Source organism: Lingula anatina, chromosome 4 (genome assembly GCF_051362555.1).
Source record: "Lingula anatina isolate TDL-2025a chromosome 4, LinAna3.0, whole genome shotgun sequence".
NCBI lineage: Eukaryota > Metazoa > Brachiopoda > Lingulata > Lingulida > Lingulidae > Lingula > Lingula anatina.
In genome coordinates, this window is record NC_141770.1 from 8,578,888 (window position 1) to 8,597,145 (window position 18,258).

An 18,258-nucleotide genomic window follows, 5' to 3' on the forward strand; every position below is an offset into this window, starting at 1 on the left:
CTGTCCTTTACTCCACGTATCAGTGCGTCTTCCTGGCACCAAACTTGGCTGTGGAGAAGGAGGATGCGGTGCATGCACAGTGATGATATCAAAGTACGACCAGGAACAGGACGAAATATTGTATCCTTACACGTTACTGTTATTTCCATGGGTCTTTCCTATGAAACCTTTATGATAAGTTGATTTTATACAGATTTATTTTCCCTAACTGTTGACTTGTCATTATGCATCCAATGCTTGTCTTGTTCCAATATGCTCTCTCCATGGTCACGCTGTCACTACAGTGGAGGGGATTGGTAGTACGAAAACGAGGCTACACCCAGTTCAGGTATGGTGTGAAAAGGAAGAAGACGTACTATGAATAAAAATAAAAAATCATCCCTGATACATCTTTCATTCAAAATCAACCGTACCGGTATGGTCAAATTGAAGTTGTATATAATGCTTTTAAAATATCATATGGCAACTGTAAACAGTTATAAGCAAATAATAAATTTTGAAATTATACCGGTCTTCAAGAAAATGTAAATCACTGAGATCTTTCATAAAACCTTGCTTTACTTAAATTGCCATACTTAAATCACAGTACGGGGTAAAGCCGTATGTTATGTTAGGAAGCTGTTTGTTATTTCTTTGATGACGATATCATTTGCCATCTTAGGAGATAATAGCCAAGTCCCACGGCACACAGTGTGGTTTCTGCACTCCAGGTATGGTGATGTCAATGTACACGTTACTAAGGAATAAGCCAAAGCCAACAGAGGAGGAAGTGGAAAACATATTTCAAGGTACCGACTAAAACCATGTAATCCAATCCTTGAACATCCGCGGCATAATACACAATAGTTATACATTTTAAAATTGAAATATCTTGAATATTCATTGCGCAGTGCCCAAAGCGTGTGTAAACATGTTAGTACTGAAGATGCATATAATAGTAATACAAGTCAATTCTTTTGAAAAGTGACTCTTGTCCTGTCCACGACTGATCATGCCGATTGTGATACTTATTGACAAGCTCACTGGAATTGTCATGTCATTCAGTCACACAGTTCTTGTTCCTGCCATCGAATGGGTGTGTAATTGAACATTAACCCACGCTTTTAAAACGTCGATCCTTTCAGGAAACCTTTGCAGATGCACTGGCTACAGACCTATCCTTGAAGGGTTCAAAACATTCAGCAAAGACGAACCCTGTTGCATGGGATCCAAATGTTGCAAAAACCAGCTAAGTAACGAAGGACAGGTTCTTGGTGCCGCTGAACCATGCGAGTTTGTGCCCGTCGATAGAACACAAGAACCAATATTCCCTCCTGAATTGAAAGTAAGCACAGAGATGTTTATTGTGAGAAATATTGAATTTACATTCCATCGGTCATGTCTAGTCAATTTAGTCCCGTGCCGTGTCTAGTCAACTGAACCCCGTGACGAACAATATTAAAATGCTACGGTGTGAAAAAAAAAATGTTGCATAGTTAGACTATTTTGCATTTTTTTACCTTTGCAGATTTCGAATGGGTTTGGGACAAAATTTTTAACTTTCAAGAGTGAGAGGGTTACCTGGTTACGGCCTGTGCTCTTGAAGGATCTTCTGGAACTGAAATTCAAATATCCCAATGCTAGGATTGTTATTGGAAACACAGCTGTTGGTAGGTGAAAAAGATTCTATTCCATCCCAATATCACATATCTTGTTGCATTTTGTATTTTGTAAAAAGGCTTGTCTAAGTTAAAGAGGGTTGTATTTTAATGTATTCCAGTAGGCCGCATGATAGGGAATTGATAGACTCGTTTTGATATGTATTGACAATACATATGGCCTTCTATATATGTGGGCAAAGAGGAAAAACGTAGATGGTGTTGAAGGCTTTGTTATCAAATACTTTGTCGTTAGTTGCATCTCTTACAATGTGTCTTTGTGAAGGGCATAATGTGTTTTACTCTCTACCAGACTGCGTAACGTTAATTTTGTGCAAAAGTTCTCGCTGAACCTCTCTGTTTTACTGTCAAATAGAACCAATTATTTTTACCCAGTAGTAAACCCTTTGTCTTCACAGAACTTTTATCTCTGCGAAGTGCCCTCTGCTTAACGCACGTAGCGCACAGATGATCTGTCTCCACTCATTTCTGGTAAATAAGTCAAGTGATTTGGAAGGGTTTTCCAAAACTGTGCCCCTGAAAATCCTTTCATTCAGTGGAGCTAGCAGTTTTAACTTCAAAGGTCGGAGCATTTAAATATCTTGATTGCCGTGAAAGGGACTTGTTGGGGACTTGCTCAGATTTCATCACAGGGTCACAGCGCAGAAATGTGTACACAATTTGGCTGGAAAATATATGTTAGTAACTAGCGATATATCAATCGTTGACCCTGGTATAGGTACGTTTGTTAGCATTTTTTGTATTCCAAACAGTTGTTCGTTTATGGATATTGTTCTACTAACCCAGGGTTGGATACAAAATACAGAAAAGCACATGCCCAAGTTATGATTGCTGCAACACACGTGCCAGAATTACATGAAATCGCAGTGAGTGACACCGGGATCCAAATTGGTGGCGCAGTTACCCTTGCGAGATTTGGCGAGATTTTGACCGAAGCCATCAAGAATACAACAGGTAGACAATACATGATGAAAAAATTTTCAGTGCTTTTCTTTTAATACAGTATTCTATGAAAACTTTCATTCAGCTCCGAAGTGTTTGAAATTATTTACACTTTGATAAAATGGTCAACGTGAATCCTCCTTAGGACGATATGTAACAAAAATAATTCTATGAATAAAAAATAACATTATTTATTAGGCATTTATAACGTTTTTATTAACTTTAGAAAGAGTGACCTTGGTGTTTTTTCAGCTTCACTTTGGTATGTTGTAATCGAAACCAATGTCTTTGCAGAATACAAATCCAAGACCTTGGCAGCCATGCGGGGAATTATTACTGGGATTGCAGGACATCAAATTCGTAATGTAGCCGTGCGTCTCTCAGCTGTTTGTTTTTCGATTTATATTGTATAACAAACACGTGCATTTTTTTTAGAAAAAATTTGCCGTAAACGATAACATATAAGCAATATTACCCAGAAAGAAACAATGCTATGTATTGCAAGAACACCCACAACAAGATGGGTCTCTTTTGACATAATTACCAGTAAAAGATACCTAAGCCGACAACCTGCCCTATTTCATATATAAAAACCAACGATACAATTGAAAACCAATTTGATTTCAGTCTTTGGCTGGAAATATTTTGTGGGCACATCACCATTCTGACCTCGTTCCTCTCTTCATGGCTACAGGATCCACGATAACCCTGATATCGAAAGGTACATGTAATGCAGTCTCCTCACACACCTTATGGGTTCATGCTTAGGACGATAACTATCTTCTTGCTCGGAAACATTTTCAATTATGGTAGGGCCTATATGTATATACCACTATTGACATAAGTGCTGTCATTTTGAAGAGAAGCGTTCTATGCGTTAAGTGAACGCCAACAAAAATATTGAGTTCTGTTTTATCCAGTTACGTAGTGCTTTAAGGATATTGTTACCCTTCGCCAAAATCTCATTATTCACTGCCTTACATACATTATTTTGGATAACAGATAAATCTTCTTCTATCCTTAGGAATTTGCTTCTGTGCACGATCAGAATATATATTTCAATGAATATTTTTATGTACATATAATTAAATTTTGATTTTAGAGGGTGGCCAGAGAAATGCTCTTTTAGACAACACTTTTTACACAAGGCGCGGAAATTGGAATATTAAAGCCGATGAGATTGTATTGTCTGTTTTCATCCCTTTTTCCAGAAAGGTCAGCCATATTTTTGCTTTATCAAGTTATAAAGATACAATTTGATAGATTTTCGCAGTTTGCAGCTTGCGATAAAATTATCATGATGCATTGAAAGGGGCGATTCTACCGTTATACAAGACATAATGGCTTATTTATCTATATTTTGTCAGTGTGAATGTTGTTTTTGAATTAAGTCATACTATGACTTACATGCATGTGATTGTTGAAGGTGGAAATTTTTAAGATCAATTTAAAATACGATTAAAATTTTCCAGAATGAATTTGTGTTTGGATACAAGCAGGCACAGCGCAGAGAAAATGCAGCAGCAATAGTGAACGCTGGGATGAGAGTCCTATTTGAAGATGATACCGATATTATTAAAGAAATGTCAATTGCCTTTGGTGGCATGTCTGAAACATCTTCTTTGGCCCTAACAACAGCTAAGAGAAGTGTTGGAAGGTACTGACGTGGTTTCTTAACTAAGGCCTACATATGAAAAACTACGAGTAGATACGGGACAGACCAATAATAGTTTTAGTTACTGCGCAATTTAATGCTAAGCCTACACTTTCATGTATAAAATAAACAGGTGAAAATGTATACATTAGACGGGTTTGCTTTTTATTACAAATGGAAAATGTATGTTATGACCAAGGCTGTATACATTTTCTTATAATTTTCAGGTATCCCATTTTTGACGTTGCTGAGAAAACGTCAGAAATTTCTCAAAGAGGTTTTTTTTCTACTAATCATCTGTTTTGCATAGACCCATTTGAATTTGCGACTGACCTTTATTTAGTCTCTGCAGATATGTCAGTCTTGCTGTCTAGTTATAACATTATTTTTTGTTAATTTGCCCTTTCTTGAGTCCGATTGACTGCGAACTAAATTGTGTTAGAATAACCTGTAAATTTTTCAGAAAATGGGAAGATCAGCTAACATCAGATGTAGTCCAATGGCTGGCGGAAGACTTTCCTTCATCACCAGAGGACATTGGTGGTCAGATGGCCTACAAGAGAGCATTGGCTTGCAGTTTCTTTTTCAAGTTTTTCCACAGGGTGCAATTAGAATTGCGCAAAGGGGTACATTCACAATTTCTTACCTACATGTACAAATTTGTAGCTGGCCAAAATAACTAGTTTGAAAAGAAATCTAGTTAAAGGGCAAAATATGTGCTACGCAGTTAGTAAAACACCAACACCACTTGCATTTTCTATTTTCTGTTTGTTGTTATCAATCTTTTAATATTAAAAATATTTCAATATCGAAATTAAAAAAAAAAAAAAAAAAACAGACATAAAAACAAAGTGGACATACAATTACAAATTGAAAATAAATCACTGTTCAACAGAATTACGTAGCACGCATGTATTTCATGACTCAATAAAAAACGATTAAAGCAGTTTAGCAAATTAAGCTATTCAATTTACAACCCCAAATCCATTGTACATTTCAGTCTGGGATGGAAGGTGCAATAGTTTCACCCCGGCACACACTGGCACTTCCTAGTCTGACACGTGGTATCAGCCGAGGTACACAGGTGTTTGAGGAAGTCCCTCCTGACCAGCCAAAACACGACGCAGTTGGACGCCTACTGCAGCACAGGGCAAGCTTGCAACACGCCACCGGAGAAGCTCAATATTGTGACGATATGCCACTGGTTGACGGTATGTTTTGCAGCTCTCGGTTTATGTGGTGATTTTTCTTTCAGAATTTGAAGATTATTTTAATTATTTTAACTAAACTGGGGTCAACACCACGTTTTATTTCGACCCCCGGTCAGGTCATTTACCAGTGCAAAGTATCTATCTATCTATCTGTCTATCTATCTATCTATCTATCTATCTATCTATCTCTGTTTCACATTTGAGTAGGTGAGTTGCACTTGGCATTGGTGACCAGCACCAAAGCCCACGCCAAGATCCTCTCCATTGACACTAGTGAAGCACTTGCTTTGCCTGGAGTAGAGGCCTTCTTTGGCCACATGGATGTACCAGGTTCCAATATTAGGATAGTTCTGTCAACTGGGGAGGAGATTTTTGCTTCAGAGGAGGTAAGGTAGTGGTATACTTATACATGTACCCGGTAGATTGTTGAAACGACTACTTATTTGGGACTTGTGTGTATGCATTTCACAAAAATATTTTTTCTTTCAAAAGTCTATTTTCTCTGGATTAGTTTGTATTGCTGAAATCGGGCAGCCTGTGATGTAGAGTCGACTATGGGCCAATGTTTAAAGAGCATAGATTGATGACTTCAATGAAAGTAAAAACCATCATTGCACTACTATGTACAATTCGCGTAGAATCAAGGAGGGGCTTGAGAGGGGGGTTAATCCCATATTTTTTACAGACGCTTGCAATGTAATTAATCAACACAACAGGAATTAGTCTAGTTTCTGATTAGTTCGCCTCCCATCTTAAAATTTGCTCCCTACAGTCCTGTACTTCAATATTGTAGGTGACGTGTTATGGCCAGGTGATAGGTGCCATAGTGGCTGACACCAAGACGCATGCGCAGAGAGCAGCGAAGGCCGTAAAAATTGAGTACGAAGACCTTCCAACAGTGTTCACAATAGAGGTAAGATATCATGGAAGTAATTAAGAATTTATATTTATGGTTAATGAATGTCTCTTTGGATATTGTAGTAAAAACAAAGTGAAAATAAGTCTACTTTTTGAACTACAGTAACTTTTTCATCACTTAGCATTACCCTTAGCAAAATGATAAATTTAGAACAATATTGCAGCAAAATTGCTGCAAACAAAAAATTTGCGTCAACGAGTTTGCAGCAGGTTGCAAGAAATAATTTGTTGCTGCTAGTTTGCAGCATTATTGCAGCAAATTTACTGCAGATTTGCAAGAAAGAATTAATTGTAGTATGCAGCAATGTTGCAGCAAATTTGCTGCAGTATGTAATTTAGGTTTAAAAATTAATAGACGGCCAATTTATAGGAAGCAATTGCCAAAGAGTCTTACTACCCACACGAAGCGAAGGCTCTCATCAAGTCAGGTGATACAGAACGTGGCTTTGAGCAGGCTGACCACATCTTAGAGGGGGAGATCAAAGGAGGGGGGCAGGAACATTTTTATCTGGAGACTCATGTGGCGAGAGTCGTACCTAGAGGAGAAGATGGAGAAATTGAAATATTTTGTAGTACGCAGTCTCCGTCCACTGCTCAGGTAATGTTACAAACCGCCTCTCAATACTTACCGTAATCGTGACGTGTTCTTAACAGGATTGCACTTTGGACTACAGTTACTATTTGTTGTCATAGGTCGCACTCTTTATATACTATCTAGAAAACGCTGGAGTTAATGGTTTTGTGCATGTACAGGAGTCAACAATAAAATTTATTTTGTCTATATGTCTATATCTGCTTTATTCTTACATTTCTTGAAGGCAATTGTTGCTAGAGCCCTTGGCTTACCGATGAACAGAGTGTGTATCAGGACAAAAAGGCTAGGTAAATATTCAAGACGTGTAAGTCCTCAGACCGACGTCAATAACTTTTCACTTGGATAGAGTATTTGATCTTTAGTCACATTCTGCGTAAACATAGCTGTTCTTAGCATACACGTGGAAATCCATTGGTATGGTGCACCGTGTTTGTGACATGCGCATGTTGCATCTATTCTGTGACTTTATGAAACTTGTTTCATTTTGGAACTTTGTGGCAGAGCTATTTTGGAATTTGTATCTCTACAGGTGGGGGTTTTGGAGGAAAGGAAACCCGTTATGTGACTCTGATACCTGTAGCTATCGCTGCTTTCAAGTGAGTGGAACCTGACTTTTATATCCAATTTTGCCGCAAGTTTCGATTCGCATTCAAAGCTTGTTAAAATGTGAAATGGCGTAACCAATTATCCCGTACACTCTACACAGATGTTCAAGTTGGGAATCAAATAAAATGAAATAGAGAAGACACTATGCAAACCGACACTATGTGTAATATCATGCCAGCGTGTGATTTGTTGTTTTACATGCATACACAGGTTGAACCGGCCAGTCCGTGGTATGTTGGATAGAGACGAGGATATGCTGATATCAGGGGGACGACATCCTTTCCTTGGAAAGTACAAGGTATGTTGCCATTTGTTTAGAATCTACCTCAGTTGCTAGCTGAATCCACCGTCATTTTGGACTCGGAAGGACTTCTTTTAAGTTTCAAATATTTACCCTCTGACCTACATGCACGAGTAAAAAAAATTCTGTGTCAAAATATTGAAGATATCATGTATACCTTGGTATGTATCAGACAATGTTGCTGATTTTTTTTGTAGTGTTTTGATGAATTTCAGGGGTATTTAAGCAACTCAAATAATTACCTTTTGTTTGTGTAAAACAACTGGTGTGATTCATTTCATAAATAAATGAAATTATTCAAGCAGGAATTGTTTTTATCTTGTCTTTCATTGTCACGAATCGAAATGCTCGTTTTAGGTTGGCATTGACAGCGTTGGTCGTTTCTAAGCCTTGGAGGCCACAGTTTTCTTGAATGCAGGAAATACTTCTGATATGTCACCGGAAGTGAGTTCAAACTCCTGAATGTTTTCTATATTAATTGCAAGATACTGATCACAAAAGGAAATGCATACATGTAAATGACTACAAAATAAGTGTGCGATGTTTGCATACACGATTGTATAAACTTGTATACACTTTTGTATACACAGTTTGTATACACTTTTTTGTGCTACAGGTCGTCAGTGCATCACTATACTGTTTTGACAACTGTTACCATATTCCAAACATTGTACTAACTGGTATCCTGTGTAAGACCAACTTGCCCTCAAACACGGCATTCAGGGGGTTTGGTGCCCCTCAGTCAATGCTGGTCATGGAGAATATAATTGAAGATGTCGCCGTCAGTCTGAATATTCCCTCACACAGGGTAGGTATAAAATGTAACAAATATATGTTTAAAAAAAAGCGGGGATTTTTACAGGAAGACCTTACTTGTGCTCTGTTCCAGAGTTATCACTTTTATCACACAGATTTAACTTGGTTATTTGGGATATTTACAGTAGTTATGCTTCCCTTATTCACATTACGACACCGTAAACTGTTTATTGTAACTGGATCAGGCCCTAAACTCTACTTTTGACTAACCCAGTACGAACGTACAACTATAATGATATTAATTGTATTATAACCTTAATATTTTACGCAATATAACCATTCAATATTGTTTTCATTTGTTGAAGGTCCGTGAGATAAACATGTACAAGGAAAATGACCTAACGCCAAAGGGTATTCGACTGATAAACTGTACTATAGACCGTTGCTGGAATGAAGTCATCGAGCAGAGTGGATTTTGTCATAAAAAAGAAGACATTGCCCAATTTAACAGGTAATATGGCATCAAAAATAGCATAATCGCCTTTAAAAGTACTCCACATTAGGCACAGCAGTCGAGTGATAATCAAAGGGTTTGGTAGAACGCTAGGGGAAATCAGTGTGGATCCCTGTTGAGGAGACATAAAGTTGTAATGTTTAGCGATTATTTGCTCCATTTTTACAGAGGCGGTCTTTAAAAGCGTTGCCACAGTGTCTTTTGTTACGTTTTACCGCTGCATTTGATAATCTTGATCAATTATGACATAAGTTGCAGATTTATTTGGAGAGCAGTCTAAGTCAATTGACACACAACTACATATTTTTGGAGTAACGGATGGATTTAAAATGTACAGTAGATTATATTATAACTGGCTTGAAATTTGTTGGTATGAGTAGGGACTACCTCCATACTGTCTGCATTTTCAACCGGTCGCTGAAACGGTCTGAAGAACTATCGACATCATTATATTATATTTTGTTGGATCTACATAACCTTAGATTGCGTCAATTTCGTAACACTAAACTAAAAGATATATTGTGCTTTATCTGGTCAGACTTCAAATGATCTGGCTGTATTTTCACCTAGGACTGCTCAATATTACAGAATAATTAACTTTGATAAAAATCAATAACACAATGAAATTTTCAAGGTTAACTCTGCTTTCAGAGACAACCGATGGAAGAAGCGCGGAGTTAGCTTGATTCCAACCAAGTTTCTGATTTCTTTTTATAATAATCGATTTCTAGAACAGGTAGATGAATCTATAGAATGCCCCCTTATGTCATTACACTGGTACTTGTCTCTCAGTATATTTTTAATATATTAATCTATTTTTTACATGCGCATTATGTGTCACGTTAAGCAGCCCTTTTTTGCGTATTTAGTTTTGTTAGTTTATTTTATTTTCAAAACTAAATAGCATATTCAAATAAGATGTCCTTTTCGGTTATTTTGCTTATAAATAAATATCGTACTTTAAAAGCGACTGATATAGACTATAGACATTGTCTTACAACTTATCTCGTTTTGTCTGATTACTAGGGGGCAGCACTTGTTCATGTGTACCAAGAGGACGGTTCAGTTCTGATAACACATGGTGGTGTAGAGATGGGACAAGGATTACACACTAAGATGATACAGGTGTGACGATATATAAGTTGCAGACTACCCGGTAGTATACCCATGAATGCATGCTTTTGCTTTGTTTTTTTTTAATAAACAGGAAAGGTTCATCGGTTGTAAGGCAGTGTAATGGGTATTTAGGCAATTTAGAGTGTAGTGAGTTTGGTGCCATCAAATTGATAGGCTGATAATGATGAGATTACTGACATTAGTTTTACTTAAATTTCCTAAGTTTTTGGGCTTGACTAATATCGATTTAAATTTATAGACATATTCGCTAGATTGTTCTACGAGTGTTAAACAGAGAATCTGTTCAAAATAAATGTAGTTGGCATACCTTAAAGTGACTATGACCACTGAGACAAAGGCGATTGTTAAGATTTATATTTTCTCTTGATGTTGATTTAAAAGAAGGGAAAAGCTGCATTCTAGATTCTTTGTGAATCGCAAGTCGGTTTAAGACAAAGCACTTAATTTTCTGCAGGGTTCAATAAAGGGCATATTCCCCTAATCGCCTACCCCCACTCAGAGGTATGTATTTTGGGCATCGAACGTAGGTCGAGATTGGAGTACGCATTGTGCTTCTTGGGACATCTACCCATTCTCAAATTTGGGGGGAAAGAGAGGGTAATCCCCATAATATTTTGGATCCACTCCTGGTATTCATATTATTATCGACACATCTTTATAAAGGTGGTATTACCCTTCAAGGTTGCCAGTCGAGCATTACAGGTCCCAGTCCACAAGTTCCACATCAATGAAACCACCACCAGCTCTGTTCCTAACACCACTGTCACAGCTGCCAGCACAGGATCGGATCTCAACGGCATGGCTGTATTGGTGAGTTGAAACTGTGGGGCCGTGCACATCTATAGACTGAGCAAAGTGCTTGGGAACAGTTTATGAAGGCCTACTGCGCATGCAAGCGCGGCGTTTGAACCACATGCTAATAGACGTCGTTTAAAGGAAAAAAAAAAAAAAACAGGGAAAGGCTAAAGCTTATACCCTTTTTATGTACAGACACAGATGTGTCTGTACATATGGCCGTCACCTGCGTTTCACCGATAACACCATAAGTGAAAAACCGTTTTAACTTTTGGCTTGAAAATTACAGAACTGATGAATATTCATAACATGCAGGCCAAGTTCGAAAATCAGCCTGATCGGGCCATTTTTATGGAAGTTATGTTGTTTTTTCACTTTTTTCAGCATGTGTGCAACACTGATAACACGATAAGTGAAAAATCGTGTTACCTTTTGGCTTAAAACTTACAGAACTGATGAATATTCATAAAATGCAGGTCAAATTCGAAAATCAGCATGATCGGACAATTTTTATGGAAGTTATGCTGTTTTTTCACTTTTTTCAGCATATATGCAATACCGATAACACATTTCAAAGAAAATCAATCGGCCAATTGTTTTGAAATTCACAGGGGTGATCAGTCTTACTGAAATACAGGATAAGTTCGAAAATAAGCTTGATCGTTCCAGTTTTGGTGAAGGTATGCCTTTTTTGTATATAAGTGTTTTTTCCACAGATTTAATTGTTAGACATGTTAACAATCTCATTTGTGATCTAATTAGTTATGTAAAGGTGTTCTTTCGACATTTTCTGCATCTTAACAATATTGTTAGTTAATTATGTAAAAATGATGGTAAACCTGTTATTGTGTATTGTGTAAAAAGTGTCAAAAATGGAAATAAACTCATATCTAAATAGAGTTTGTCATATTCAATCATTCACCATGTTCAGAATCTCAGAATGAAGCAAATTGGACATTTAAAATTGTTTTGTTGATTTTCTTAGTTGATCATTTAAAAATGACAGTAAATTGATTATTTTGTTATATGTAAAAAAGGTGTTGAAAGTGGAAAGAAAATCAATTCAGTACAGTTATCTCTTGTTTACATTTTGGCATTTTGAAGGTGTGGCTCTGAACTGCCATGGTCTTGAAGACCTTTCCATGTCACATTTTCTGAATATCCATGATAATTTTATTTTATTATTAAAATTTGTTAGTCATTATGCTGTTAAGTATTATGTAATATTGCGTCAAAATGGAAGACAACCCTATTTTAGACACTGCCTCCATAGTGACCATGAAAGGAAACCCAAGTCACATACTCTTTCCAAACTTACAGAATGTAGCACAGGACTAAAATATAGCTTCAGTTGGAAAACCTATTATATCGGTTAACTTTCCTGGCAATTATATAGTTTTTTTTGTTGTTAGGATTAAAAATTTCACATATGGACATTTTCAAGGTGTGACTTAGTCTTTGAACTTCCATTAGCTTGAATACCGTTGCTAGTCACATTTTCTGAATATCCATGATACTTTTACTTTATTATTAAAAATTAATGGTCATGATGCTGTTAAGCATTATGTTATATTGCATAAAAGTTGAAGAAAACCCTATTTTGGACACCACTGCCAGGATGACCGTTAAGGTTAAGAGAAAACCATGTTACTTATGATACCCAAACTTACTGATAAGTTTCATAGGACTGAAGTGCATCTTGTGTTGGAAAATCAGTGTGTTTGTTTTCTGTTTTAGATGCCATACAGCTCTATAGAGTGCTATTTGGGGCTACTGTATATGAATGGTGGTCAGTACGGTATGTAATTGTCCCTTGGGTAATCACTAGCTAAGTTCAGAGCTATTAAATCACTTGCCTAATTAATTTTCAAGTGCCCATTAAATAAGATTACATAAAACACAGGTTGAGATTTTCCAGTAAAGTCCCAAAGGTTAAGCTCTCTTAACTGTGTCACATAATTAGAAATCGGTGATAATTAGGCAGGTAAATGTTGTTTAATATTGCAAATAAGTTAACAAAAGAAAAAAAATTGTGTAATGCCAATATTTATGCTATAGATGAATAATAGTGCCTTATTATTCTCAAACACATTGGAGTTATTCATATCATGTTAATACAGCAAGATTAAAAGTTTGAATAGCAGCTTTATTAGAATATTTTTATTGTTGTTTTTTTAATTTTTTTCAAACACTGGCATTTTCAACTCACATTCACCTGAAGCTCTTCACATTTTCTATATTTCCACATAAGCAGTTGCATTGGTTTTTATGTCTTTAAACATTAAGTAATATTATTTAATGCACTGTCATCATTTTTCAAATATTGGGATTTTCATTATGTGAGTTTGATTCAGTGTTGATTGACAATGCTATTATAAGCATTATTTATTATTGCATCAAAATTGACAAAATGACCCATTTTCTGCATTTTTATTTTGCTGCCTTGTTAACTTTAAGGTCACGTTTTCCCCTAAATGTTTGATTGGTTTTGTGACATCTTCTAACAAATGTTTATTGTTAGTCTTATTGTAAAGAAAGGAAAACGTTTTAAAGCATGAATTAAGATCATCATGGTCAAGTCATGGTTAAGTTTTCAGAAACCAGTACAAATTGTTATGTGAATTATTGCATTGAACTTAGATGGGCTTTGTTTATTGGTATTCAAATAATCATTGATATGAATGGTACCTGTTAAGTTGTTTAAAAGAAGGCGATTAATCTCCCTAAAAACAGTGGGAACTAGTACACACACTTAACTGTATATATATCGCATCTATTACAGAATGCATGTAAGAAGCTAAGACGCCGACTTGAGCCGTATATAGCCGGTAATCCTGGTGGATCATGGGAAGATAGGGTAAGTGATATATCCTTGGGAATGATTATAATCAGTATATTAACGGAGACGAAAACTTATAACATGAATTTGATCAGTATAAGTACAGAGAACATTCAAGCTTTGTGTACATTTTTGTCAATTCGTTATCTCTATGTTACGGTAGAAATAATCCTGTGAAAGAACGCTCGGTTTATAATCAACACACTAAAAATAAACTATATTTTATATAAAAAGGTCTCAATATATAAAACTGAATGTTATCTGTCGTAATTGCAGGTTAAAGCTGCCTATATGGACAGAATAAGCCTGTCTGCAACAGGTTATTACAAGTAAGTCATGGCTTCAAACGTGTTTGTATCGGTAATGTTTAGAAATACAAATGGACCCATATCGGTAATGTTTAAAAACACAAATGGACCTAGATAGGTAATGTTTAAAAATACAAATGGATCCAAATCGGTAGTGTTTAAAAACACAAATGGAACCAAACCTTCAATCAATCTGCTAAATTAAATACAAGTTTGTGTTAAAAATGCTTCTGTTACATTATTGCATCGATCCCAAACTTTAAAGGTTATATTTTGTATATAACCTACGTGTGCCTTATGCGTGAACAATATATTTCAACTTAAAAAGTTTTTTGAGCGTTTCCGGTATATGCTGCCCTACAAAAAGTGTCACCACAAACGCAATGCGAAAAGTGGCACAAAAAATCATGTCATGAACCAATGCTATTTATTCAACTTCTAAGCGGAATTATTTTTCACAATTTTTTTAATAATTGGTGATGAAGTATTTCATTGGATAAGCTAGGCGCTCGACTACACCCATCCCCAATTTACACAATGACTGGTTGCCTAGTTATGTTATAGTAAAATAAAAACTATGTGCACCCTTGCAGCAATGTATATAATTCCAGTAAGGGTGACGCTTTTTTGTAGGGTACGTTAAGCGTCTGTTTAAACCAACGGAATAAAGTAGACCCCTCTCTCTCTCCCCTATAAAATTGAACAAAAAGACAATTAACATGGAAACAAAAGCAGAACAAAAATTAAATAAAAATTTAATTATTTTTGTCAGGCCACGCTTTGCAATCCAAACCAAGAGCTGACATTTGTTCTTCACTATTAAAGCTTTCTGTCTAGTTAAAATGTGTTGTTTCCTTGTTATATTCAGGGTTCCCGATACCTGGGACGATAACTATGTACCTGTAGAAGGAGAGCAAACCACGCAGAGGTACTACACATACGGCGCTGCTTGTTCCGTGGTTGAAATAGATTGCCTTACCGGAGACCATGTGGTAATGTGCTATACTTTGTGCACACTGTTTTAGTGACAATGTCGTTTTTGTGTTTATCCCTTTTTAATAAAAAAAAGTATAACCTTCTTTCTGACTTCAGTTAAAAAGGTCAATATATTAATAAAAGATACCCTCTCTTCTGTTACAGCTAATGATCGCCATTAAACTTACTTTGTCTATAATTCTAAAAGTATGAAATATATATTTCTGTTATATTTTATTATTCCATCTGTAGTATTTATTTACCTATTGTCATGCAATAGCGTAACGGACCAGGCGTCTAGTCTAAAGTCAAAGAAGAGTAAGTATATACTGGCGTTCTACAAATATCTCTTTATAACATCTAAGGTGTTGCGAACAGATATCGTTATGGATGTTGGAAGAAGTTTGAATCCAGCCATTGATATTGGACAGATAGAGGGAGCCTTCGCGCAGGTGAAATAATAATAATAATAATAATAATAATAATGAAAACAAAAGAAGAAAGTTATACCTCAAAACTATTGGATTGGTTCCTATCAGTTATTGAATTATTGCTCTTTATTCATCGGACAGATATTTTGGAGAGTGCTCTATTAATCACATAAGGATAACTTAATAGCAAACCATCAGCTCTTTTAAAAGGCAATAGCGTTTAAAATTATTGTAGAATTTACTCCCTGGATATCACATTAAGCCATTCTAAGATGGGAGAACAAAGTCTATAAATAAATAAACTGCTAACAAGTATAACATTTCATTTTCTAAGAGGATGTATGTGCTTTATAGGGCTATGGGTTATTCACCATCGAACAACTGAGATACTCTTCTGAGGGAAGACTGATAACTAATGGTTCGAACACATACAAGATCCCTGGTTATGGAGACATCCCCGTTGAATTCAATGTGTCTTTACTGAAAGGTGCTTCCAATCCCAAAGCAGTATATTCTTCCAAAGTAAGGATACGCTGTATCATTAAAACCTTAAAAGATTTATTTAACAATAAGACATTTTGGATATTAAATTAAGTTGCCTTTATTTCTGTAATCCCTAATAATTTATTCTTTTAAGAACTGCAACCAAAAACTCTTCAAGTTTTACCAATGAAGAGTGTCTATAATATGTACTGGTGAAAAGCAGCAGTCAAAGGATTACTTTGAGAAAATAAGTCGAGTGTAGTTTTGAATGCTTATAAGTTAATGTACCTAACGAGGAGTTATATTTATTATTTGATTTGGCAATGCGTTGGCTAAGTAGAGATAACTCAAAAATACATTATTGTAATACAATAAGTTGATTATGACTTCTGTAGTAAAGAGAGTAAATTTGTTTTCTTAACATTATCTCGTCATCCAGGTATTAATATAAATTTGATATAGTTTACATGTTAAAAAAAGTACCTTTGAGTAGACTTAAACCGTCTGGCTCTTATTGTTGACAGGGTATAGGTGAACCCCCTTTGTTCCTGGCGTCCTCAGTGTTCTTTGCCATCAAGGATGCCATATCGTCTGCTAGAGCCGAGTCTGGTTTGAAAGGGAGGTTCCGATTGGACAGTCCAGCCACAGCTGAGAGGATCAGGATGGCATGTGAGGACCAGTTTACACGCCAGGTAAACGTGCATTGAGAAATGCTGCTTATGTAGACCTCGAAAACCATTGTTCTTAGGCAATGCACTCGCCTTGATAAATGCTACCTCATGTTTTATACACGACCCTGTCTTCTATTTCCTTTTTCTGTATTCTGAATGAAAATATTTTATTTCAATTAACTGGTACTGGTACATACCGACTTAAAAACACCCTCCTTTGGCTTTGTTGTAGTGTTCACCAAACACTCATCATACCTTGAGGCCAAGGTTTATAGATGTGTAAACAAGTAGGACATGTGACCGGAAAGTTTGGTTCCAACGTTAGTTTGCTTATGTTATAACCAGGATTCTGCCAAAAATTGTCTACGGGTTATCAGGAATATTTTTGTGGACTCTTTAACTCCCGATGATAACCGCATGACAACTCGCAATAGCAAATTGGTGGTTAAGGGTTTTCTTATTGGACAACTGTAATCAGAATATAATGGCTGCCATGAATGTACTCAAGACTCTTTAAATATAATCGGTCAGAGCACATGTATGATAGTGCAGTCCAGAGCACTGAGGCATATGTTTATTCGGTACTGTTGCGTTAATAATGCTATTAAACATTGTAGTGAAGTAATTGTGATTTTGTCTAAGAATGCACGGGTACTATATTGACATTCACAGCTAAAAGATAACCAGTGACCATTCCCAAATACCAGACCGAATTTGGAAGTTATTATTATGGGGCTTCTTTGTCGGTTTTCTGATTTGAAGAACTCATATCACCATCTTTTTACCATTTTATCTTAAGTCAGATGTGTACAGTATCTGCTTTTCACCTCTAATAAATATTTTATTGTTATCTTATAATTATATTATTGTTGTAGTGTTTACCATTACATGTATATCACTTGCGTACATACTTATATGTATTAACACAATTCAACAAAAATATGTTTGTTACATTAAGTTGAACAATTTTACCTTGGTAGTGGAGTTACATGGTGTTTAAAATTTAGAAATAAATAATTTTGAAAAATCTAAGGTGTCGCTTAACTTTTGAGAATCAGTATACATGTTCTAGATAACATATCTTTCCATAAAGTCTAGAGACAAAAAGAGATATAAATATGCTTTACATATTTTAAAACTCAATTTGTTTGTGTAATTTTTTAATGATCTGTCCACGATATACAGCTTTTTAAAGACCTACTCTTTGTATCATTATTGCTTGTAGCTCTGTCCACTCACCTGATAAAATCCCTCCGGTGCTTAATCCAATGCCCCGACCAACAAGCTGAGTGAGGAATAGACTGTAAATACTTTCTGCCCCCCCAGAACCTCGTTACAGGCAGCAAACCATGCAGCAATGATGGGTCCCTGCCCGGCTCCTAGAACTGAATTATTTAAAAAATCATTGATGTCCCCTTTATCAATATTGGCAAGATGGACCATGCTATCCTTTGCTACTAGAAA

General features: G+C 36.0%; 2 protein-coding genes across 2 annotated transcripts; both read left to right on the plus strand.

Moving 5' to 3' along the window:
* Positions 1-223: 223 nt before the first annotated feature.
* LOC147762236 (xanthine dehydrogenase/oxidase-like) lies at positions 224-8,648 on the plus strand (the record flags this gene model as incomplete). Its single annotated transcript, XM_087010759.1, has 19 exons — positions 224-328; positions 662-788; positions 1,125-1,324; positions 1,508-1,649; positions 2,445-2,612; positions 2,895-2,971; positions 3,228-3,321; positions 3,703-3,815; positions 4,073-4,257; positions 4,718-4,880; positions 5,255-5,465; positions 5,673-5,851; positions 6,259-6,378; positions 6,754-6,981; positions 7,202-7,265; positions 7,508-7,574; positions 7,795-7,882; positions 8,243-8,329; positions 8,502-8,648. Coding segments are annotated over 18 exons (2,361 nt in total), but the record flags the coding sequence as incomplete, so codon positions are not given.
* LOC147762237 (xanthine dehydrogenase/oxidase-like) lies at positions 8,318-17,932 on the plus strand. The gene is made up of 11 exons (XM_087010761.1): positions 8,318-8,329; positions 8,502-8,693; positions 10,182-10,280; positions 10,974-11,102; positions 13,870-13,944; positions 14,203-14,255; positions 15,103-15,226; positions 15,575-15,661; positions 15,995-16,162; positions 16,648-16,815; positions 17,027-17,932. The coding sequence occupies exons 1-11, from the start codon at positions 8,318-8,320 to the stop codon at positions 17,075-17,077; spliced, it is 1,158 nt and encodes a 385-aa protein (XP_086866887.1). The 3' UTR covers positions 17,078-17,932.
* Positions 17,933-18,258: the final 326 nt, after the last annotated feature.